Source organism: Crinia signifera, chromosome 6, assembly GCF_055691185.1.
Source record: "Crinia signifera chromosome 6, ASM5569118v1, whole genome shotgun sequence".
Classification (NCBI taxonomy): Eukaryota; Metazoa; Chordata; class Amphibia; order Anura; family Myobatrachidae; genus Crinia; species Crinia signifera.
Genome location: NC_139222.1, coordinates 146,091,096 through 146,112,652, shown reverse-complemented (window position 1 = coordinate 146,112,652; position 21,557 = coordinate 146,091,096). Strand labels below are relative to the sequence as shown.

Sequence of the window (21,557 nt, the reverse complement as noted above, 5' to 3'; positions counted from 1 at the left end):
GCTCTACTAGCTGCTGTGGTCTTGTAGTGCTGTTATTGACAGAGGGCCTGCAGTGCAGCGTAATATGTGAATTTGGGGCACTTTGTGGCATATAATGTGAATTCAGCTTGCTGTGTAGTGGATGGGAAGGGGGCAGTTCAGGGCATGCTTGGTCCCTGCCCTGCAATGCAAACCATAGTTGCCTACTCTCCTGCATTCTGCAGGAGACTCCCTGAAATGTATTTCAGGGTTGCCGACTCTCCCGGATTGTCCGTGAGACTCCCGAAATCCTGGGACATCTCACGGACTCCCGGAAGAGGACCCTTTTCTCCCGCAGCTGCAGCGTGATCTTCCGCGATGCATACTGTGCATGTGCTAGATCACGCTGACGGCGCGGTGACACCGCCAACGGGACTGCAGGGCAAAAACAACTTCATGTATTTACCGGCCGGGACCAGGGTAAGATGTACTTCTCTCACCCGCCGTCACACACAGGAGCCAGGGAAAGGAATTCACTCCGTCCCTGCATCTCTCCCTGTGAGATGGGAGTCAGGTGCAGGGCACACTCCCACAGATACAGTATGCACGGAACGTCACTCAACCAGCCAGTCATTCACTAGTGCCTGGCTGGCTGCTCCGTCCAGCGCAGGGAAGGAGGAGGGGGGAGGAGGAGATGTCTCCCAGCCACCCTGCTACCACTGGCTGCTGCACTTTTGTCCCTAGTGTGAGACCCTGGACAGGGCAAGAAGAACTTCATGTATTTACCGGGGACCAGGGTAAGATGTACTTCTCTCACCCGCCATCACACACAGGAGCCAGGGCAAGGAATTTGTTGTCCCTGCATCTCTCCCTGTGAGTGCAGGGCACACTCCCTCAGATACAGTATGTGCACTGTGCAGGAATGACACTCACTCAGCCAGCACACTCATTCACTAGTGCCTGGCTGGCTGCTCCGTCCAGAGCAGGGAAGGAGGAGGGGGGAGGTGTCTCCCAGCCACACTGCTACCACTGGCTGATGCACTCTTGTCCCTAGTGTGAGACACTGGACAGTGCTGATGACAAACCGTGTAACATGCATCCAAACTTCTGATCAGTAAATTTTGTACTGCACTCACACACACACACTAAAATGAGCAGCTGGCAATGCATGGCCCACCCGCTTGTGATGCATGGCCTGCCCCCTTATGATGCACGACCCGCCCCCTGATTACTCCCAGCCCACCCCCTGGTGATGCAAGGACCGCCCCCCTGGTGAAGCAAGGTCCGCCCCTTGACAACACAAGGCCCGACCCATGCATTTTACTTTTCTCCCTGAAATGAATTTTCAGAGGTAGGCAACCCTGATGTATTTATTATTTATTTATTAACAGTTTCTTATAGCAGCAATCTCCCTCTCTCCCTCATTTAGTCTAGCAATCTCCCTCATTTCACCTAGCCCACATTACACTGTTACATTTTGGGGAAAAAGGGAATGAGAGATAGATACATTTATATTGAATCATCTGCACCATTTTCCCAGAACGCTTCTCGGCCTTTTGGCTAAGATATAATGCCAGATGTACTAAGCTTCAAAAGTGATAAAATGTAGAGTGATAAACAACCAACCAATCAGCTCCTACCTGCCATGTCACAGGCTGTGTTTGAAAAATGTCAGGGCGGATCTGATTGGCTGGTTGTTTATCACTCTCCATTTTAGCACTTTTAGAAGCTTAGTACATCTGGCCACAAGTGTAGTATCTGTTCTTATCAGTTGGGTATGGACTGGCCTCCTGGCAGAGAATAGAGAAAGGCTGGTCTGAGTAGCTGCTCTGATGGGCGGAGGGTGTGGGACCCCTCTTTTTTCCCGGGAGCAGTGAAAGGGCTAGCTGAGTACCTTCACCTCTGCCAGTGGTAGGAGGTGTTGTTTCCGTAAACCCACTGGTAAGAGGGGGGGAGAAACACTGGGCCTAGTAGTTTGACTCTCTTGACGGGGTTCGTAGCCCCCGAAGGATGAGTCAGCGAAAAGCTCAGTCTAGTATCCATTCCCAGGGAGCGGAGAAAAGCTGAGACCGAGTAGATTGGTCCAGGTTGGCTAAACCACCAGCCTGGGCACAGCGAAAAGCTCAGCCTAGTATCTTAACCCTGGGAGCGGAGAAACACTGGGACTGAGTAGATTGCTCTTCCGAGGGGGGTGCAGCCCCTAAGGGAGTCTTTCGAAAAGCCCAGTGGAGTATCCATTCCCATGCCAGGGGCTGGAAAGTACCTGCTGGTGAGACGCAGAAACACTTGGTCGGACGCTGACTGGTCGGCTGCCTGGAGCCCAAGGCTGCACTGTGCCCCCGGGGTAACTCGGGGGTGCCTGATTTGCACTGGTGATGTCCAGCACCATGCACTGAATGGCACTTGCACCGCGCACTTCCCTCTAGGTTAGGCTACACGTCCTTACCTCGTCCTTTTGGATGGGGTAGGACAATTTTTTTTTACACCCCCACCCAGGCCTTCTGGCTAGGGCCTCTTTTTATTTCATTCTTTGATTTGCACTTTTGAGCACTTCACGTTTTTCGTTAGTTTGTCACGTTTTTTTGATTTGGGTAGTGCGGCTGTCCCTAACGGGCCTTCCGTTCCCCAAACGTGACTGGGACTCTTCACCTTTTGGGGAGAGTCCTGGTCCCCTCGAGGGCAACCCCGAGCCGCAAGGCGGAGGGAAGCCTAAGCGGGTCTCTCCAAACCTTCGGGTGCGGAGGACCCACCGTCCAAAACCCTTCCGGGGGTGGAGGAAACGCGGGTCTCTCTAAGCTTCGGCGAAGAGGACCCACCGATCCCTTTTTTCCCTTCCTCGGCCTTATGGTTGAGGGGGGTTAGGGGAACCATGGGGCCTTTCTCCTTTGGGAGAGGGTCCACACGTTCGTACGGCTGCCCCCTTTGCACGTGTTTAGGCACAGCACTGGTGGTGGTGGGAGCACACCTCGGGCTCCCTGAGTTTCTTCAAATTTGTTTTCAAATTTCCCAGAACGTTACCAAGTATAGTAGCTCTTACTAACTGCTTTGGAGCTCATCAACATTTGTATATAAGCAGGGCCGGAGCAGTGGTAAGCGGCCGCCGCCAAGTCCGAGGGGTGTGTGTGTGTGTGAGATGCGTCAAGCCTAAGGGGGTGCTGTGGCCTGACCATCGGAATTCCGATGGTGAGTATACTGACATCGGAATCCAGACCACTGGTGAAGTGATAAAGTGGCTGGTACATCAGCCAATAAGCTCATAACTGTCAAGTTACAGCCTGGGTTTAAAAAATAAGTTAGGAGCTGATTGGCTGGTGGCTTATCACCAGCCGCTTTGTAGATCTTTATAGATCTTCCCCTGAATTCCAACAAATTCATGATATGGTGTTTCCTTGTAACCTCTGCTCCTTGTCTGCACATTAAGTCATCTGCAAATAAATATCTGTAGTAGATTTAATAATAAATTTATATATTGATATTAAAGATCAGTACTAAATACATTCATGCACTAATTTCTTATTTTTTTTATTACAGATACTACAGCTATCAAATTATAGATCTAATGATGGCTGACCAGACAGTCGAGGAGGTAAATATAAAAGAAGAGGCTTTTATATTTATATAAAAACCTTTTAATGCTAAATCTCTGTAAAACGTGTATGGGATGAAAAACACAGAAATGGCGAAGTAACCCAAGGCAAGAGCAAAGAACTATGGGGAAATATATTTACATAAGTGTAGTGAGTATTAAATCTAGGGCAAAATGTAATAGGGGTAATTTTTTTTAGACATGTGCAATGGTTTTTTGGTAGAAAACGTCCGAAATCGCACGTTTTCCAAAAATCGCACATGTAATAGGGTGCGACGCACGGTAAAAATTCACACTCTTTGATGCGAAATCGCACATTTTGAAGTGGCGATTTTTAGTCACACTTCAATTCACATCCAGATGTTTTCCCATTATAAAGTATCTAACTCGCACATGTAATCGGGTGCGATTTTTGGGAAACGTCACCAAAAAATTAGACCAAGTTGTGACTGATTGTGATCTGTGCATGGTTCTGTCCAAAAAAAAGGTTAAATACAAAAAAAACGGCGTGGGGTTCCCCCCTCCTGAGCATAACCAGCCCTGGACTCAAAGAGCCGGTCCTGGTTTCATAAAATCACAGGGACAAACAAGTTGGGGTTCCCTTGATTTTACAAAACCAGCACCAAGCTCAAGGGACGGTCCTGGTTCCCAAAATACGGGGGACAAAATGACTAGGGGTCCCCCTGTATTTCAAGAACCAGGCCCAACCAGCCAGCAGGGTAATGCCACAGCCGGGGGGAGACTTTTTATACAAGTCCCCCTGGCCAAAGCTTAGTCCAGTAGTATCCACTCTGGGACCTGTGGATAGAAAACATACTCACCAGCCGTCTTCAGCGCTTCTCTGGGACCCCTGCTCCGCTGTAAGCACTCTCCGGTCTTCTGTTTACTTCTGGGGCTCCGCCCCTGACCAAGACTTAGGCCTGCCCACCAGCCAATCATGGTCCGGGATTTCCCGATGCCGGAGAAACTAACTAACAGTGTACATGTTCTGGTAGTGTTGACAAAAAATTTACTAAGATCATCAGCTTTGGTCGATCAGTAACTCGGCGGGTAATGAATGGGTTAAGATCTGTTTTGTGTCCGAGCATGTAGCTTATTAGCTGTCAAATTTAACAGCAGCCAAGCACGGCCGGCCCGTACTCATTGCACGGATCTGTCAGCCATGTGATGCTTCTATGTGTAAAAGTAAAAAAAAATAACAATTTTAAAAAAGACCTGCGTTGGGTCTCCCCTCCCAAGCGTAACAATAAAGGAGTGTTCCACCACACCCCATCCCCAGGGCACCCAAAGGCCAGGGCTGAATCCTGGGGCTATCCCCGACATCCCTGGGTGGTGGATGCCTGGTTGATAGCATTCAAGTGTAAAAGATAGATAAAATATTGTGTTTGGCTGTGGAACAAAGTCCCAGCAAGTCTCCCCGAATGCTGGTACTTGGAGAACCATAAGTATTAGCACGTGGGACATTAAAGGAGGGAGGGATATTTTTTGTGGGGGTTCCCCACTCTCCCAGTGACCCCGGCCAAGGCTGACTATTTGGGAGGTTAATGCCACGGCTGTAGGGACCAATATAAAAATGTTCCCTAGCTGTGGCATTATCTTACTAACTAATGAGCCTGGTGCTGGTTTTAAAAATATGGGGGACCCCTACCTTTTTTGTCTCCAGTATTTTTTTAAATCAGGACCGGATCAATTAGCCCGGAGCTGGTTATACTTAGGAGGGTGGACCCCATGGCATTTTTATATATATATATATATATATATATATATATATATATATATATATATATATATATTTTTTTTTAGCTGAATTAACGATCAAATTTGCTCATACAAATGATTATAAATTATCCGTGTTGTCCTTTTCCCTATGGAAAGTCCGGTCGAGTTTGGTCAATGGTCTATTGATTCGTACTTGATTTGAATTTGTAAATGAGCAAAATCGGACAAATTTTAGTAAAGTCAATTCCCGGACCAAAATAGGACATTCGTACCCAGGTCAGCGGCGGTGTAAATGGGACAACCCTTGTCCATTTGCACGGGACTTCTATCCAGGTCCTGACCTGGGTTGAACACGGGCAGGACCTGGGTAGAGGGCAGTGTAAACAGGTATGCTGGGTCAATCCGACCCGGCTCCCATTTACATCAATGGGGGAAGCCCAACCTCTGGACCGCAGCGTCTTCAGGTTGGGGGAGGGGGGCGGCACACACAGCCTCCGCTGCTGGCTGCTGTACTCTGCTGACAGCAGCGAAGTCAGGGAGGAGGTGAATGGATGCCGGTGTGCGGCATCCATTTACTTCGCGGATGGGGAGTGCATGGGGGCTGGGGGCAGCACAGCAGCTTACCTTGGTGCTGGGCTTGTCCCCAGCATGTCTATCCTGGGCCCTGGTGCGGCAATCGGCGGTCCCGGCACTTGGAGATGATGTCATATCCAAGCACTGGCTCAGGAACTGCTGCTGGTGTAAAAGGTAACAAACGCCGTGTCACACGGGGGTTGAAGCTGGCTCCAAAAATCCAGGTGTGACCCGGTGTTTTGGTGTAAAAGGGCTATTAGTAAATTGTCCTGTAAATGTCAGCATATGTCAATATTATGCTGTTGACATTCTAAAATATAGACATTCTCAACAAAATATACCACAACAGAATGGTGTATTTCTACAGAAATTACCCCGCTACACTTTGGGGCTGAGTTGATTAAATTCACAAATCTAACTTTGCTATTTCCTTGGGTTACTACATTTAATGAACTTATGACTTTTTATTTTGGAAAATTGATTGCTTATTGCTTTCTGACTGACGTCACTCATTCAGTTTTATGTTTCATTTTTCCTTTATTTTGTGATGTTTTATGTTGTGATATTGTCATTTTGCTTATTACATTGCTGTTTACATTGCTTTGGCATTTTGCATTACACAGTGGCCCTTATTCAGATCTGATCGCAGTACAAATTTGTTCTTAAAATGGGCAAAACCATGTGCACTGCAGGTAACTGATGTAACATGTATAGAGAGAGTTAAGGTCCCCATACATCAGAAAGATATTGTACCCAATCATACAATCTCAACTGGTTGTATGACAGATTGTGAGTACATTGTGTGTCCAAAAACCACCAACGACTGGTTGAAGGGAAAGTTGGACACATTTGTGATTGTAAAATAGGTTTTTCTGATGTATGGCCACCTTAAGACCGATCTTTCTGATGTATGGCCACCTTAAGGCCGGTCTTTCTGATGTATGGCCACCATTTGAGTGAGTTATTTTATTTCTGTGCAGGGTAAATACTGGCGGCATTATTTTTACACTGCAATAAATAAGTAAAATATTTGCATCATATCTAATAATAACATAATAATTAAATGAAAAGTTACTATTGTTCATGTCACTAAAGGTGAATGGTTTGCAATCATATTTTAGTTACTTGGCTCCCAAACCATCCTTAAACTACTCAACAGGATAGTTATGTATTTTAGGGAGCTATTTATTAAACCTTGGAGAGAGATAAAGTGGACGTAGATAAAGTACCAGCCAATGGAAATATAACCGTTAGGGGTTGGTTGGTACTTTGGAACCGTTTCCGAAACGTAGGAAGGGCTGTGAATTAGCTGCTCATTCAAACATCGGTCTACTTGAATACAGATCCTTCGTTGGCCGTACGCCAGGTGACTGCCAGACGGGCATTTCATGGGTGTGCCCACAAAAATGGTGGGTGAGCCCATAGAAACGCTGGTCGGGCCACAGGGTGGGTGCATGACGTCGGTGCCTGGGCCACAATCGCCTCCTGGGTCACATGGCGGTTAAGTGCCGGGCAGAGGAGAAGAAATCAATCGATGGTAAGTAACCATTAAATGATTTCTCCTCTTTGCGACTGCATGCGAACAAATGTATACACGTACACATCCCTTTCCAGGCCCCGAACATGGGCTTGGGCATTAACCAGCTTGCTGGGATCCGAACACACACAGCCCAGCAAGCAGGTCTGAATCGGGCCCTTTATCTCCGCTCATTTTATCCATCTCCAGGGTTTAGTAAATAGACCACTTAGTCAATTTAATTCAAATCCATCCCCCACTGCCACACTCTCTTCTTTATATAGTGCTTGGTCCTGGTCAAAACCTGTTTGTTAAGAGTGGGAGGGCCAAGGATAATTGCTTTCATGGCCTTTCTTGTTTTTACTTGTACAAACAATGTGTTGGACTTTCATCAGTGGTGTGTACATGATCGTGAGTCATTTATTGGTACAATTGACCTATACTTGCAGGTTTGCAGCTTCTACATAACTACAGGACATGATTTTCTTGTCATGTACTATGCTGGCACTGGTGTGTCATGAGTTATGTCTTACTCCAATGCATTGTTGGGAAACTTGTATTCTCTACACAGGATGTTTGTATATTGGATCAATTCTATACTGCAACATAAAAGAGCACACACAAGGGACTTTGGGCCTTATTCTGGTTCGCTCTCAGGCAAATTCCTTCTCAAATGGACAAAACCATGTGCACTGCAGGGGGGCAGATGTAACAGATGTGCAGAGAGAATTAGATTTGGGGGAGTTACTTTGTTTCTGTGCAGGAAAAATACTGGCTGCTTTATTTCTACACTGCAATATAGATCTTACTTTGAAGAAAAACCCCACCCAAATCTAATTCTCTCTGCCCATCTTACATCTGCCCCACCTGCAGTGCACATGGTTTTGTCCATTTCAGAAGGAATGTGCCTCTGAGAGTGAACCAGAATAAGGCCCTTTATTTTGTTTTGCCTCTGTAAGTTTCTAGGTACCGTACAGTATACACTTTATTGTTTTATTCTTTCATTCAGCACTTTGTATTCTGTTAAATTTCAGTACCCTAGTCATGTGTTAATGGAACATCTGATAAAGGAAATGATCAACATACCCTAGGAGGTGTATTTACTAAAGTATGGGTTTATAGAAGTAAAAATATTGCACACAGCAACCAATGAGATTCTAACTATTACCTTCTAGAAGGTGCTACATAAATGATAAGTAGAATCTATTGCTACTAGGTGATTCATCGCGCCCTACGGGCACTCTTCACACCGGCGTAAGGGGCTGCGCCCCCTTCATTTGTGAACTTTTGTATTGTGTGAAATATGGTTAGAATTGTATGACTGCTGGCCTGTATTGCAACTTGAGTTATAGGTGGAATGTGTTAAATAGAGAGCATATGATTTGGAAGGGGGTGTGTATTGTTTTGTTTAATTAAAAAGCGGTTACAGGAGACTTCCGGTTCCGGGTCTGATGGGTGAGGACGCAGCGTGCTGAGCTCCCCAGCCGCCCCAGCCAGCCAGCCAGCCGCCCGCCAGCGCTCCACTCCACGCACGAAACCCGGGCACCTGCCGGCAGACGCTCCCAAGAACGCCCTGCACCTAATGAAGAGATTTCTCTCCCCCACGCCAGCTGGAAAGCCCAGACGCCAGCCTTCTCTCCCACCGCGAGTCCAGCCCAAGATGGCCGCCGGCTCACACACACAAGCGCAGCCAGCGCAGTCAGCGTTACAGCTACAACCCCAAATGCTGCCACAGCCACAGCGCACTCAAGTAAGTGGGGAAGAGACATTTATACCTCAAACCCAGCCTGACTTGTTCACCTCCTCTCCTCCCTTACCCCAGGCTGCAGCTCTAACATATACAGACATGGTGTGGGCTATACAAGATACTATTAACCCCATCCTGGACGCCCACGCTGCTAAGCTGCAGCAGTCTGTCCAAGACATTAAATCACAGCTAAAGCAGATCACTAAAAAGGTCAACATAAACGAGGCACATTTGGGAGAAGCCTTCCAGGACATTCACACACTAAAGGCCACCACTGAGTCCCTACAGAAGTCTGCCTATACAGTACAAAACAAGCTCGACGATTTGGAAAATCGTTCGAGAAGGAACAATTTACGTATCATTGGCCTCCCTGAAACGATCAAAGGTCCAGAATTATACTCCTTTATCACACATACCCTGCCAGAATTGCTACAGGTGGTAGATTCATGCGCGGGCATGATAGTAGAAAGAGCCCATAGGCTGGGACCGATCAGGGAAGACCATTCCAACAGACCTCGGGCAGTAATATTTAAATGCCTCAATTACCAACACAAGGAGGCGCTGTGGTCAGCCTTTAAACAAAATAGGACCCTGCAATGGAATGGGAACAAGTTGCTTATCTTTCAAGATTTCTCGGCAGAGGTGACTCGAGCGAGAAAAGAGTTTTCCCCATTATGCACCAGATTGGTAAAAAATCAAACTAAATTTGCTCTGCTTTACCCCGCAAAACTGCGAATTTTTGCTGGCTCCTCCTACAAAGAATTTAGCACTGTGCATGATGCAGAGGACTTCCTAATGGAACAAGCACAGGCCTCCTTTTCCTCAGCCCCCCCAGATGAATAGTTCAAAAAGCATATCCCAGATCTCTGACAGGACTTTGCTGAACTTGCACTATTACTGCTTAATTACAGCACTTGCCTTATTTCCCACGGAATATATTGGGTAGGGGGAGGTGAGACCGAGACTTTCACATTTGCTGGGGGAGTTCTCCCATACATCTTCGCCTGTATCAACAGGAATGGGTCCTCATACTGCCTGACTTTATCCCAACCCTTCCCCCCCCCCCCACCCCCCACCCCGGATAGCAGAATTCAACGTACCCCATTGTGGGGAAACCGAGCCCTAAGAATTCCTCTCAGCTATGTCTCTTATGTGGCGAGAAAACCAGACCAAGTGAAGTAAATAACTGGGTTGGAAGAATGTGACCCCCCCAGCGGGATATAATTGCTCCCAAGCTACTGGGACTTGACTGCCGTAAATGTATACCCCACCCTGGAATTTTTTGGATTCTATTTTGAAGAACTGAGACTGAGTCCGTACAGATTGTGGAAAAGAGTCTACAGCTATCCCTGTCTGAAGCGATAGGTTTGAATCCTCATACTGGATAACTCCTGACCCGATATCCTGCCCCCCCCTCCCCTCCCCCTCCCCTGCTATTGAATTTATCTATTCCCCTGGAAGGATAACCGAAACTAAAATTGTTTATATTACTGTCATGATCCATTGACGTGAAGCTAATCCAATGTTATTGTTTATTATTGTTAACTATGTTTAAAAGAATGTAGGTAGTTCAATTATTTAATTAGCGAGTTGTGGAGTACACACAGTTTGAGAGGCCGCAGATGGCGCCTCATGTTGATACACAGGCTGGGGCGAGCCTGAAAGCTTTAGCGCACTGTATGCCCTGATCTTGAAGACACGGAACCCAGTGGCCACTTCTGCCCCTGGGCTTCCGGAGGTCCGTGTGTAATTTTGTTGCACACCAAGTTTTTGAGGGACCAGGGGGGCCAGGAAAATATGCCTATGCAATATCTTTTCATACTTTTGATCCATGCAGTAGTAACTGCGGGACTCCTGGCCCACTGGTTCCCCTTGTTCACCCCTACCCTTCCCTTCCTTCCCTTCATGTTCTACCCTTATATGTATTTTACTAATGTAGCCAAGAATTATTTAATGTACAAAAACAATAGATCTGTCGAGATTTGTGTACTAGGTAATGATCAGCCGGGCTGCTACGCCCGTTTAATGGGAAATGGTTGATTTAAAAATTGTCACGTTGAATGTCGGTGGCTTCCACGTCCCTTCTAAACGTAAAAAAATCCTGCTATATCTCCACAAATTAAAAGCAGATATTGCATTCTTGCAAGAGACGCACTTAACCCCCCCTGAAACCCTGAAATTAAATACCCTGGGGTGGTCGCTGATGGCGGCCTCCCCATACAATTCAAAATCCAGAGGGGTAGCTATCCTAGTAAAGAAGCAGGCAATCACACAAATTCATTCTACGCTCACAGACCCTGATGGGAGATGGGTGCTAGTGGACGCCACCGTACAGTCAACAAGGTATACTTTTTGTAATGTCTACGCCCCCAATGTATTTTCTAAGCCCTTTTTCCGTAAACTAGTAACGATATTAACCCCCTATATTGATACTTCAATTGTGCTAGCTGGTGATTTTAATACTGTGATATCGAATGTGCTTGATAGAGAATCTTCAGCCCCATCCAGGAGACCCCCCTCGAAACGAGGACTACAATACCTAATGTCTAGCCTCCACCTGACTGATGTGTGGAGGGCTTGTAACCCAATGGATAGAGAATTTACCTGTTTATCTGCTGCACACAACACATTATCACGCATTGATTATGTCCTTCTGTCTACTAGAGCCTTCCCCTTGGTATGCGGCGCAGAAATTGAGACGATATCGGTCTCCGATCATGCGGCAAGCTGGATTGCCCTACACACTACCCTAGATAGAGGCCCATACATCAACTGGCGATTCCCCAGCCACTTGGCAAATTCCTCTAAATTTCAGGCCCTCCTAGAGTCCACATGGATGGATTATAAGCATAACAATCTTACAGCTGAGGCAGACTCTCCCCACCTGTTTTGGCAGGCATCCAAACCGGTCCTCAGGGGAGCCATTATATCGTATTATTCCCATCTCCGTAAGGACCGAGCTAAATTGTATCTTGAAGCCCAAACCACACTTTCAGATAAATACCAGACATACAAGTCTTCCCCCACCTCGATACACAGAGAAGCTTACAACCAAGCTAAAATTGTCTTTGATACCCTTCTGTCCAAAATAGAAACCAAGATGTCATTCCAATCCCAGAGTAAATACCACAGATTTGGAGGAAAATCCAATAGACTAATGACCAATCTGCTTAATGGCCAACACCCCCCCGCTATAGTTACCTCATTGGCGGACGACAATGGTACCCTCCAACACCGTGGCCAAGAGATAGCATCTACCTTTCATAAATTTTATACAAACCTATATACCTCAGTCCCACCAGACCAACAACGCAAAAACACATTCTGGTCCACACTCTCACTCCCAGCTCTAGACCCAGAACATACAGACTCATTACTAGCGGATATCACTGAAGAAGACGTAACTAGAGCCATTGGCCAACTCAAGCCAGGTAAAGCTCCAGGACCAGATGGACTGACCAGTGAATATTACAAGCTTTTAGCCCCAAAACTTGCCCCCCCCTTAGCCGCCTTATTTAATTATCTACTAAAAGGTGCCCCTCCCCCCCCTTATTTTAATTCAGCCCTTCTAAAGGTTATCCCAAAACCTGGACGCGATCCCACTCAACCTGCCTCTTACCGTCCTATCTCCCTTTTGAATACTGATTATAAACTTTATACTAAGATTATTGCTGACAGATTGAAATTATTCCTCCCATCCATAATCCACAAAGACCAGACGGGTTTTATCTGGGGCCGTCACTCAGTGTTAAATGTTAGGAAACTGCTCACTGTAATGCAGTGGACTCAGTCTACAAAATCTCCCGACCCTTGTGCCATTCTATCCTTAGATGCCGAAAAGGCCTTCGATATGATCTCATGGGACCACCTGTTTACAACCTTACAGAAATTCAACTTTCCAAGACCATTCATAGACGCCATTAGTAACCTATACGCAAACTCCAATACACAAATACTCACAAATAATTACCTATCCGCGCCCTTCCAGATCCAGCGTGGCACTCGTCAAGGCTGCCCCCTTTCCCCACTCCTTTTTGCCCTAGCCCTGGAACCCTTAGCAGTCCAACTTAGATCCTCCTCCTCATTCACGGGTATTAAAATACGTCATCTGGAAGTCAAACTAAGTATGTTTGCAGACGATATGCTTCTTTTTATTTCGAACCCGCCCAGATCTATACCTGCAGCAATGACAATTATAGAGCACTTTGGATCATTCTCAGGATTTAAAATAAACCAAGATAAATCACATCTCCTCCCTCTGGCGTGGCCTCCCCTATATGCCAAAACACACCCCAGCATGCAACAATTTACAATATGTACTACCCCAATGAAATACTTAGGAATCATGATTCCGCTACATCTAGACTCCTTATATGTTGCCAATTTTAAGACAATCTTACAGAATATTGAGAAACTATTAGACAGATGGATAACCCTTCCCCTTTCATTATATGGGAGGATAACGATTGTTAAAAGTGTCATTTTCCCAAAGATTTCATATATTTTCCAAATGATCCCCTTGGCCCTTTCCAAAAAAGACCTCGCACACTATAATAAAATGGTCACAAAGTTTATTTGGGCAGCGAAAAAGCCCAGGATGCCTATGTCCAGACTAGTACTTCCAAAACAAGACGGAGGATTTGCACTCCCAAATGCCCAAGCTTTCTCTCAAGCAGCCCACTTTCGCTACACAACTGACTGGCTTCTTAATAAATCCATATACACAAATGATAACCTGGAAAAGGAACTTTTCCACCCATTCTCACCAGCCGCACTGCTCCATGTATCAAGTAAGGACATCCCCATTGACATCAAAAACAACCTATTATTCAAAGAAACGTATAAAATGTGGATATCAATCCATAAAGGTTTTGGCAGGAACCCAGCTAGCACCCCACATATTACCTTCTGGGGCAATCCCAATTTTGCACCAGGTCTGGAGAATCCGCTGTACTTGGAATGGCGCCAGAAGGGAATATCAGCCACATGCAACGTCTTCGACCCAGGAGGCACAATCTTATCGTTTGCAGAGCTAGCAACTAAATTCCAACTCCCTAACACACAATTTTTTATGTACTTACAGGCACGACATTATGCGCAATCTATTCCCAAGGCTTATGTGACACCTGTTCACCCTGACCCAGTGCTTTCGCTCATAGCCCAACATAATATTCTGGGATACAAGATTAGAAACTTATACCAAGAGCTAATAGTAATTCCGAAAGATAAACTACTCCAAAACCTGGAAAATAGATGGAAAATAGACATCCCTACCATTCCGCCCCTATCAACAATATTCAAAAAACTCCCCACCTCCCTTAAATACCTACAATCAGCCTCTCTCCAAGAGACACACCTCAAATTTCTTAACAGGGCCTATATCTCACAACAACAACGAAGTCACTTTATCCCGGGAGATCTAGGACTATGCCCAAAGTGCAAAATGAGGGGTGCAGACTATTTTCACAACTTCTGGGGATGTGGACATATAAAAATATTTTGGAGAAAACTAGTTACATTCTTAAACACAACTTTCACACTGCAGCTAACATACGACCCACTACCACTCCTCTTTCTCTACTTCAATAACTGGAACTTGGGGCCCAACAAAAAAAAGATTATCTCTCTTATTACCTTAATTCTGGTATTAGCCAAAAAACTAATTCTGACTCATTGGATAGTAAAAACTTCCCCCTCTTTAGCGGAGTTGAAAAACTCCATTCTCAAGACTCTATTCTTTGAGCGTCAAGCAACATTAACTGATATAGAAAAGGGAGTCAGGCGCTTCTATGCCAAATGGGAAACCTATATCCTTACCCTCAATACCGAGGTTCAGACGTCCATACAAAAAGTCTTTGAGAACACTACATGGTTTTTGTTACGACAGATCACTTAGAATATTGAATTATAGGCTATTATGGTAAATTTTTGTTGTCCTGTCGCCCCCTGTCTTGTTTGCCTACCCCTTCCCTTCCTTCCCACCCATATTAAACCCAGATAAGATTTGTATTGTAAGTTGTTTTAATACTATGAGGCTTGAACAAGTAGAAATTTATATTGCTGTATAAAAATTTGACTGACTTGCAGGTATCTCTGCGCTGGTCGTGGATACCTTCTCCTATTAAACCCTAAATGCTAAGTGGCTCGGGAGAATGATATAGAATTTACCCGCTTTGCCGCTAATTCCCAAAACCACACAACTCAATATTGAAATACTTTGAAATTAATGTGATAGTACAATGTAAAGACTAGAACTGAAAAGTAGGGAAAAAAAAAAACTGAAAGAAAACACCAAGTCAGCCAGATGTGATATTCAATGTTTCTTGCCTTTATTTGATTTGTTGTAACATACATTGTTTTGAAATACTTTCAAATAAAATGTGTTTAAAAAAAAAAAAAAAAAAAGCGGTTACAGAGTAAGATGTACATTGATAGTGTGGAGGGTACAGTGACAATTGTGGGTGTGTGGGTGTCTGTGTGTGTGTGTACGTGCGTGTTGTTTAGGTGTGTGTGCAATAGTATAGTAGGGTGTTTTTGAGTTAGCGGCTCCCCACTGGTGGAGGTCACGACACAGGAAAACAGGAGGCTGGGTAGTGATAGGGGTGTGTGGGCATAAGGGGGACTAAAGAGGAGGGTGGGGGACACTGTGCAGCTCCAGCCAGTGGGTGAGCATCCAGCATCCCAGCACAGGAGTACAGGACGGTGCCCCTGAGTCAGTGTCTCCTCCTACTGGGTGGAAGTTAGGGTGCATAAGAGCAGGAGGCTGGGTGGTAAAGCATGATAGGGGAATGTGGGCAACACAGGGTGAGCGGGTCCCCACTGGCGGAAGTTATGGGGCAGGAGAACAGGAGGCAGGGCAGTGATAGGGGTGTGTGGGCATGACGGGTAGTAAAGGTTTTTGGCTGTTGCAGAGTAGGGATGGCCATTGGTGCAGACGACATCGATAATTGGCATTGATGGCGATTTTGCACCCTGCCATCGATAGTAGTAAAATATTACTTGGATAACCATCAATTATTGTAGCTATCGATGGTTATCCATTATATCTGACTGAATAGGCCGTGGGTCAATCAGAACTCAGTGGCGGGACTTCCGGGTGTGGGGGGGGGGCGGAGCGTTGATCCATGTCCCTAACCTTAAAAAAATTTGAAACTTGATCTGGTCCTCCCACAGTGATGGCAAAAGTATTCAACATCGGCCATAAACCATCGATGATTTGAAATCATTGATGGTCGATGGGCATCCCTAGAACTGGAGGAGGGTGGGGGACAGTATGCAGCTCCCGGCAGTGGCTGAGCGTCTCCTCCCACTGGGAGGGAGTGAGGGTGGATGAGAGCAGGAGACTGTATAATAGTGGTATGGGGGCAAGAGACATTGATAAAAGTTGTGGCGCTGATGCAGAGGACCATGGGGACACTTCTGGCAGTGGGGGAACCTGCAGTGCGGCAGCCAGGGACGGATTTCCCAACTAGGGGCAGCACCTGCTTGTGGCGGTACAGGATCCCCCATTCTCACGGGTGTCTGTGAGATGTGGGAGTAGGGGTCCGCTGGGGGGGGGGGGATTGCAGGAAGGCGGTCAGGGGGGTCCGCAAATTACGGGAGGGGGGGGGGAAATCGCGGGAAGGTGGTGGGTCCGCAAATTGTGGGAGAGGGGTTGTGGGGGTCCGTGAATTGCGGGAGGGGGGGTCGCGGGGGTCTGTGAATCACCGGAGGGGACGCCGTGAATCGCGGGGGTGAATCAAGGGAGGGGGGGGGGGTTTGAATCGCGGGGGGGAGGTGACGCTCACCTACACCATGGAGGATGGTGGGGGGGTCACGTGGGTCCGCAAATTTCGGGAGGGATGGTGGTGGGGGTGCCGTGAATCGCAGGAGGGGGGGGGGCGTGGGGGTTTGTGAATAGTGGGGGGGGGGGTCGGGGTGTGCAGCTCACCTACACCATGGTGGGCGTGTACTGTAGCCCTGGCTGGGCGGGGGGAGGTGATGTCAAGGGGGTGGTGTGTATAACACTGGTCTTTTCCCTGGGGGGGGGGGGGGTTGTGTATAACGCTGGGCGGGAACATTATACACACAGGGGATGAGTGACAGACCTGGCTAAATATATAAGAGATGGGCAACATCTCCACTTCTAAACCCACTTCATACCCTTAGATGTGTTTTAGCAGCTGGTTCCAGTTCCATTGTCTTTTCATGCAGACAGAGGCAGAATTCACAGGTTGGCTCGCTAAGCAGCGGTCGTTTGCTGCTTGGCTACCCCACCAAACGGCTGCCACCCCCCAGCACCCGAATCTCTTCCCTGCCCTGCCCTGCCATCCCTTTCCTTAGCAACCAAATCCATCAAATGATTTCTCCTGCCTTCAGAAATAAGTCCGTCTAAAGTGACATTTATTTCCTTTGCAGATCGGAGAAAAGACAGGGCTGATGTCATGTGATGTCAGCCACCCATCCTGAGCAAGCATCGGCCTGTCTGCGTTCCCAGGGGAACGCCAGCATGTTCATGGGGACACCCATCGAATCCCGCTGCAGGTATTGGGATGCAATCCTGTCGCCTGGGACGTTCCCAATGGGCTCAAGGCTGCGACTTGAAGAAGTTGCAATAGTGGACAGGGGGCTTTATTAAGGTGCCCACACACAGAGAGATATTGTGTACAAGCCAATATCTATCCAATTTCCCTTGAAATCTGCCCACAGACAGAACGACTGAGTAAACAATCAGAGGGTTGTTCTGGATTTCAAGTGAAATAGGATAGCTATTGGATTGGGCACAATGGACCTTATTCTGGTTCACCCGCAAGGTTGCAAATTTCACAGCCTTGCAAGCCCACCAAACAACACCTGTCCCCCGTTTGTATGCCGCAATCCACCACAGGCATGCGAATGGATGCATTGCATAAACATCCATTTGCAGCTTGCGTGCGGGGAGGAAATCATTAGATGGTTGCCGACCATCAAATTATCTGTACAGTGCTTGACCTCTGTGGTGTCTTAGGTCTGCGGCCGCCCTGTGCAGAAAGCGGGCGGGCAACTAACATTCGCTGACGTCCCACCCCCCACACCTGCGTCAAAATTTCCATGGGAACACCCAGTGTTTTCATAGGAATGCCCATGAAACGCTGATTGTGCCCATGAACACGACAGCTTGCTGCCGCCCCCCCATGCCCCCCCGCTCGCAGTGCTGTGTGTAATCAATTCACCGTGGCCGCCATCTACCACCGTCTCAATTTACTATCAGTTGATGCAACTTGATCATTTACAGACCATCCTAGATGGACGTGACCTCCTTTATTGGGTAACTACCAATTCTTTGCTGGGAATTATACCAGAACTCTCTATTCATATTTGGGAATACAGCTTTGCCCATTCAGCTCTAAACTACATATTTCCCCCACCTTTTTCAAACAAGTCCAAGGAGCAGTGCTCCTCCTTTCAAACCAATATTATTGAATTTTAAATGTGTACACAAACTTTTTTTTTATGAATTGCCTATTTCTTTTTATGCAATTTTTTTTTTAGTATGGAAATTATTGTATAATTATATGTATGTTACACAAGTGAAACCCAGTGCTGTTTCCCTACTCTTGTTTGTTCTATTTATTTTGAGGGTTCTTAAATACCCCTCATGAACAGCTGCTAAGACAGACCCGACCATACAGTTTCCTTCCTTCTAGAAATACAATGCGGTTTACATTTAGCATTGAAATGTTGTCACTCTCTGAATTGGGCCCTAAATCAAGAAATATGGACACAGGTGAGTATCCTTAGGTTATTATTTTTAATCGAAAAATAAAAAAAAATAACATCAAAAGGCTCTTTAAGAAATATAGTAGTATTTAGTAAAAATACTGCAATTTTCAATTGAATTACATACACTACATCCAAGTATTTAGTGGACAGAACAAGAGGGCAGAAATCACGTGCTAGGAACCAATAATTTTTGTTTCTACTTACAAAAAACCCCCACAATAATTAAACTGGGTACTTATGTAATATCTGGACTCCCGTTTTTCTTATGAGACCGCGTCCCCTCGCGGGGCTCGCTGCGCTCACCACGCTTCGGGCACGGTGGCTCGCTGCGCTCGCCACACTATATAAAATCAACTCCATGCGTAGTTGGATAGTAGGGGTATGAAAAAATAGGGTGCATTTAACATGGGAGCCCAGATAATACATAAGTACCTTAAACTGTATAAAGAAAATCACCGATCACCCAGAAATCAATTATTATTAGTAAATGTTATTTATAAGGCAGCACAAATGGTCTACATCGCAAAATAATGCAGGGTAAAACAGTACACCGCAATACACAGCCACTGACGCATGGAGATTCAATGTAAGCTGAAACCTGTAAAAAAGGAAGTAGTGGAATCTGGGGGCGGAAAGCCCAAGCAGGAGGTTAAAGGTTACCGCAAATTGGCTGGAAAGCAGCTGATCTCGATCGGATGAGCGCTCCTGCGGATCTTTTGCTAAATCTTCTGATCTGATATGCTGCATGAAAGATTAGAAGATTTAGCAAAAGATCAATAGTAACTCACATCGGATCTTAAAATAAATCTTTAAAAATGTGCATTTACCAGGCTGGACAAAAGATTTCAAGGCAAATGTATGCGCACATTTTAAGATCGCTGATCTTTCTAGTGTGTGGGCACCTTTAGGGTAAATATATATAGGAGGTTATTCTGATCGGAGCGGCCAAACGTGCGTACGTTCACTATTAGCGTACGCTCTCCGTACGCGGCCGTTGGGGTTAAGTCCACCCACAACTCAGCCGCATACGTACGGGCAGAAACAACGTCGAAGGGGAGTGGCGTACAATTGAGCGTACGCCAACGTACACGGACGGACCAGCCCTTACACTCCGACAACTGGCGTACAACAGAGCGTACGCCACCGTTTACGGACGTCTCTCGTCCGTCTTCCCACCGACTTCTTGCAGTTATCTGAGCGTACGCCAGCTTGCACGGACGGGTCCCTATTGTTTTCAATAGAAAACTCAGCTTATGTCGTCGCTCGTGAGAGTGAGCGTACGTCCGTGTACGCTGGCATACCCTTCACATATATGGACCTGCAAATCTTGCCTTTCAACTATAATTATGAAAATTAATTAATTGATTGAATTAATTAATGTGCAAAATAGTGGGCATGGGCTTAAAACATTGCTGAAACATCCTTTGTAGGTGTTAGATGTGGTTTATGTTATTGTATCATAAATACAAAACCTATGTTTGTATTAGAGTGAACACGTTGACACATGTCGACTTGTGTAGATTGAGTGTGCTACTGTGTAAAGTCTATGAAAGCACGTAGTGAATGTGTATAACTGTTTAACAAATACCTACCTTAGCATATATAAGCAGGTCTTAAAAAGATTCTTACCTTAAATTAAACAAACCTTTAAATGTCGAGAAGTATAGAAAGATAAGCTTCCAATGTGTTTGAGTGCTGTGTGTGGCTTGCAGGTAGTGAAATCATGGTTTGGACTTAATAGACTGCAGCATTGCTTATTACATTCAGGTGTATGTGTTTGAGTAGTAATCAGCGTAAATTAGCAAACCCAGGCGCACACTGGCATGCGGTATCTGTAGGGGTGGTCTGAGGTGGCGGTTGGCGGCCGCCTGTTTTGTGTCCGAAATGAACGGTGCTTTAGGCGATCGTGCGGTAGTAGCACCGTTCATTTTTGGTGCACACCCCCGTGTACACCCATATTTACGCCCATTTTCCCTCATTATTTCGGCCGCTCCCCTCAACACGCCCCTATGCCGCCCCCAATGCCCGTACTCTCGCGGACAGGTTTTTTTGCACGGAGAGACCCGTCCGTAAGCGTTGTGGAGTGTTCGCGCCTGCGCATTGGCGAATGTACGCATGCGCAGATCATGAAAAACCCCGGAACGTACGCGTACGGCCCGGCCGCACCAACCAGAATAAGGCCCATTGTGTGCAAGAGAAATAGGTTCTATGAACAGGAAGGAGAAGGGCCTTGGAGCTTAAAATGTTGCTTGTTATCATTTAATAGTGAATTTAACAAATAATAATTTAGATAATCACAATACTTTTGTATAAAAAAACATGCAGTCTGTTTTATCAGAGCTTTCCATTTATGTAAAACCTTGCTCAACTATACTGTGGGTTGGCAACCTGCTTAATCATTGGTTGCATATGTCTCATTTGTCAGATAATTTCAGATGGAGGATCCCAAGTGAAGCTCAAGATTACACTTCACACTCAATATCCTGCCTCTAGCCAGTTGCAGGTACTCTTATTTTAGTAGTGATGCACTTAACCCTTTGAGTACCAACCAAAATTGTCAAAATAGGTGTGAAAATTGCCAAGCAAACATTTTTACTCATCATAATGTCCTGTAATGTTTACCTTTTATGTAGGAAATATAATCCTTTTTTTAACACATTTTTCATTTGAATTTATATAACAAATGTGAGTGACATTATTAGTGGATATTTTGCACG

At 46.0% G+C, this 21,557-nt stretch overlaps 1 protein-coding gene across 1 annotated transcript in view; it reads left to right on the top strand.

Moving 5' to 3' along the window:
* Positions 1-21,557, top strand: part of IFI35 (interferon induced protein 35) — a 77,623-nt gene that overhangs the window by 7,424 nt on the left and 48,642 nt on the right. The window contains exons 2-3 of the mRNA XM_083147551.1: positions 3,490-3,544; positions 21,266-21,343. Of these exons, the coding sequence (XP_083003677.1) occupies positions 3,518-3,544; positions 21,266-21,343 (105 nt within the window). The 5' untranslated portion in view covers positions 3,490-3,517. The remainder of the gene's footprint in view (positions 1-3,489; positions 3,545-21,265; positions 21,344-21,557) is intronic.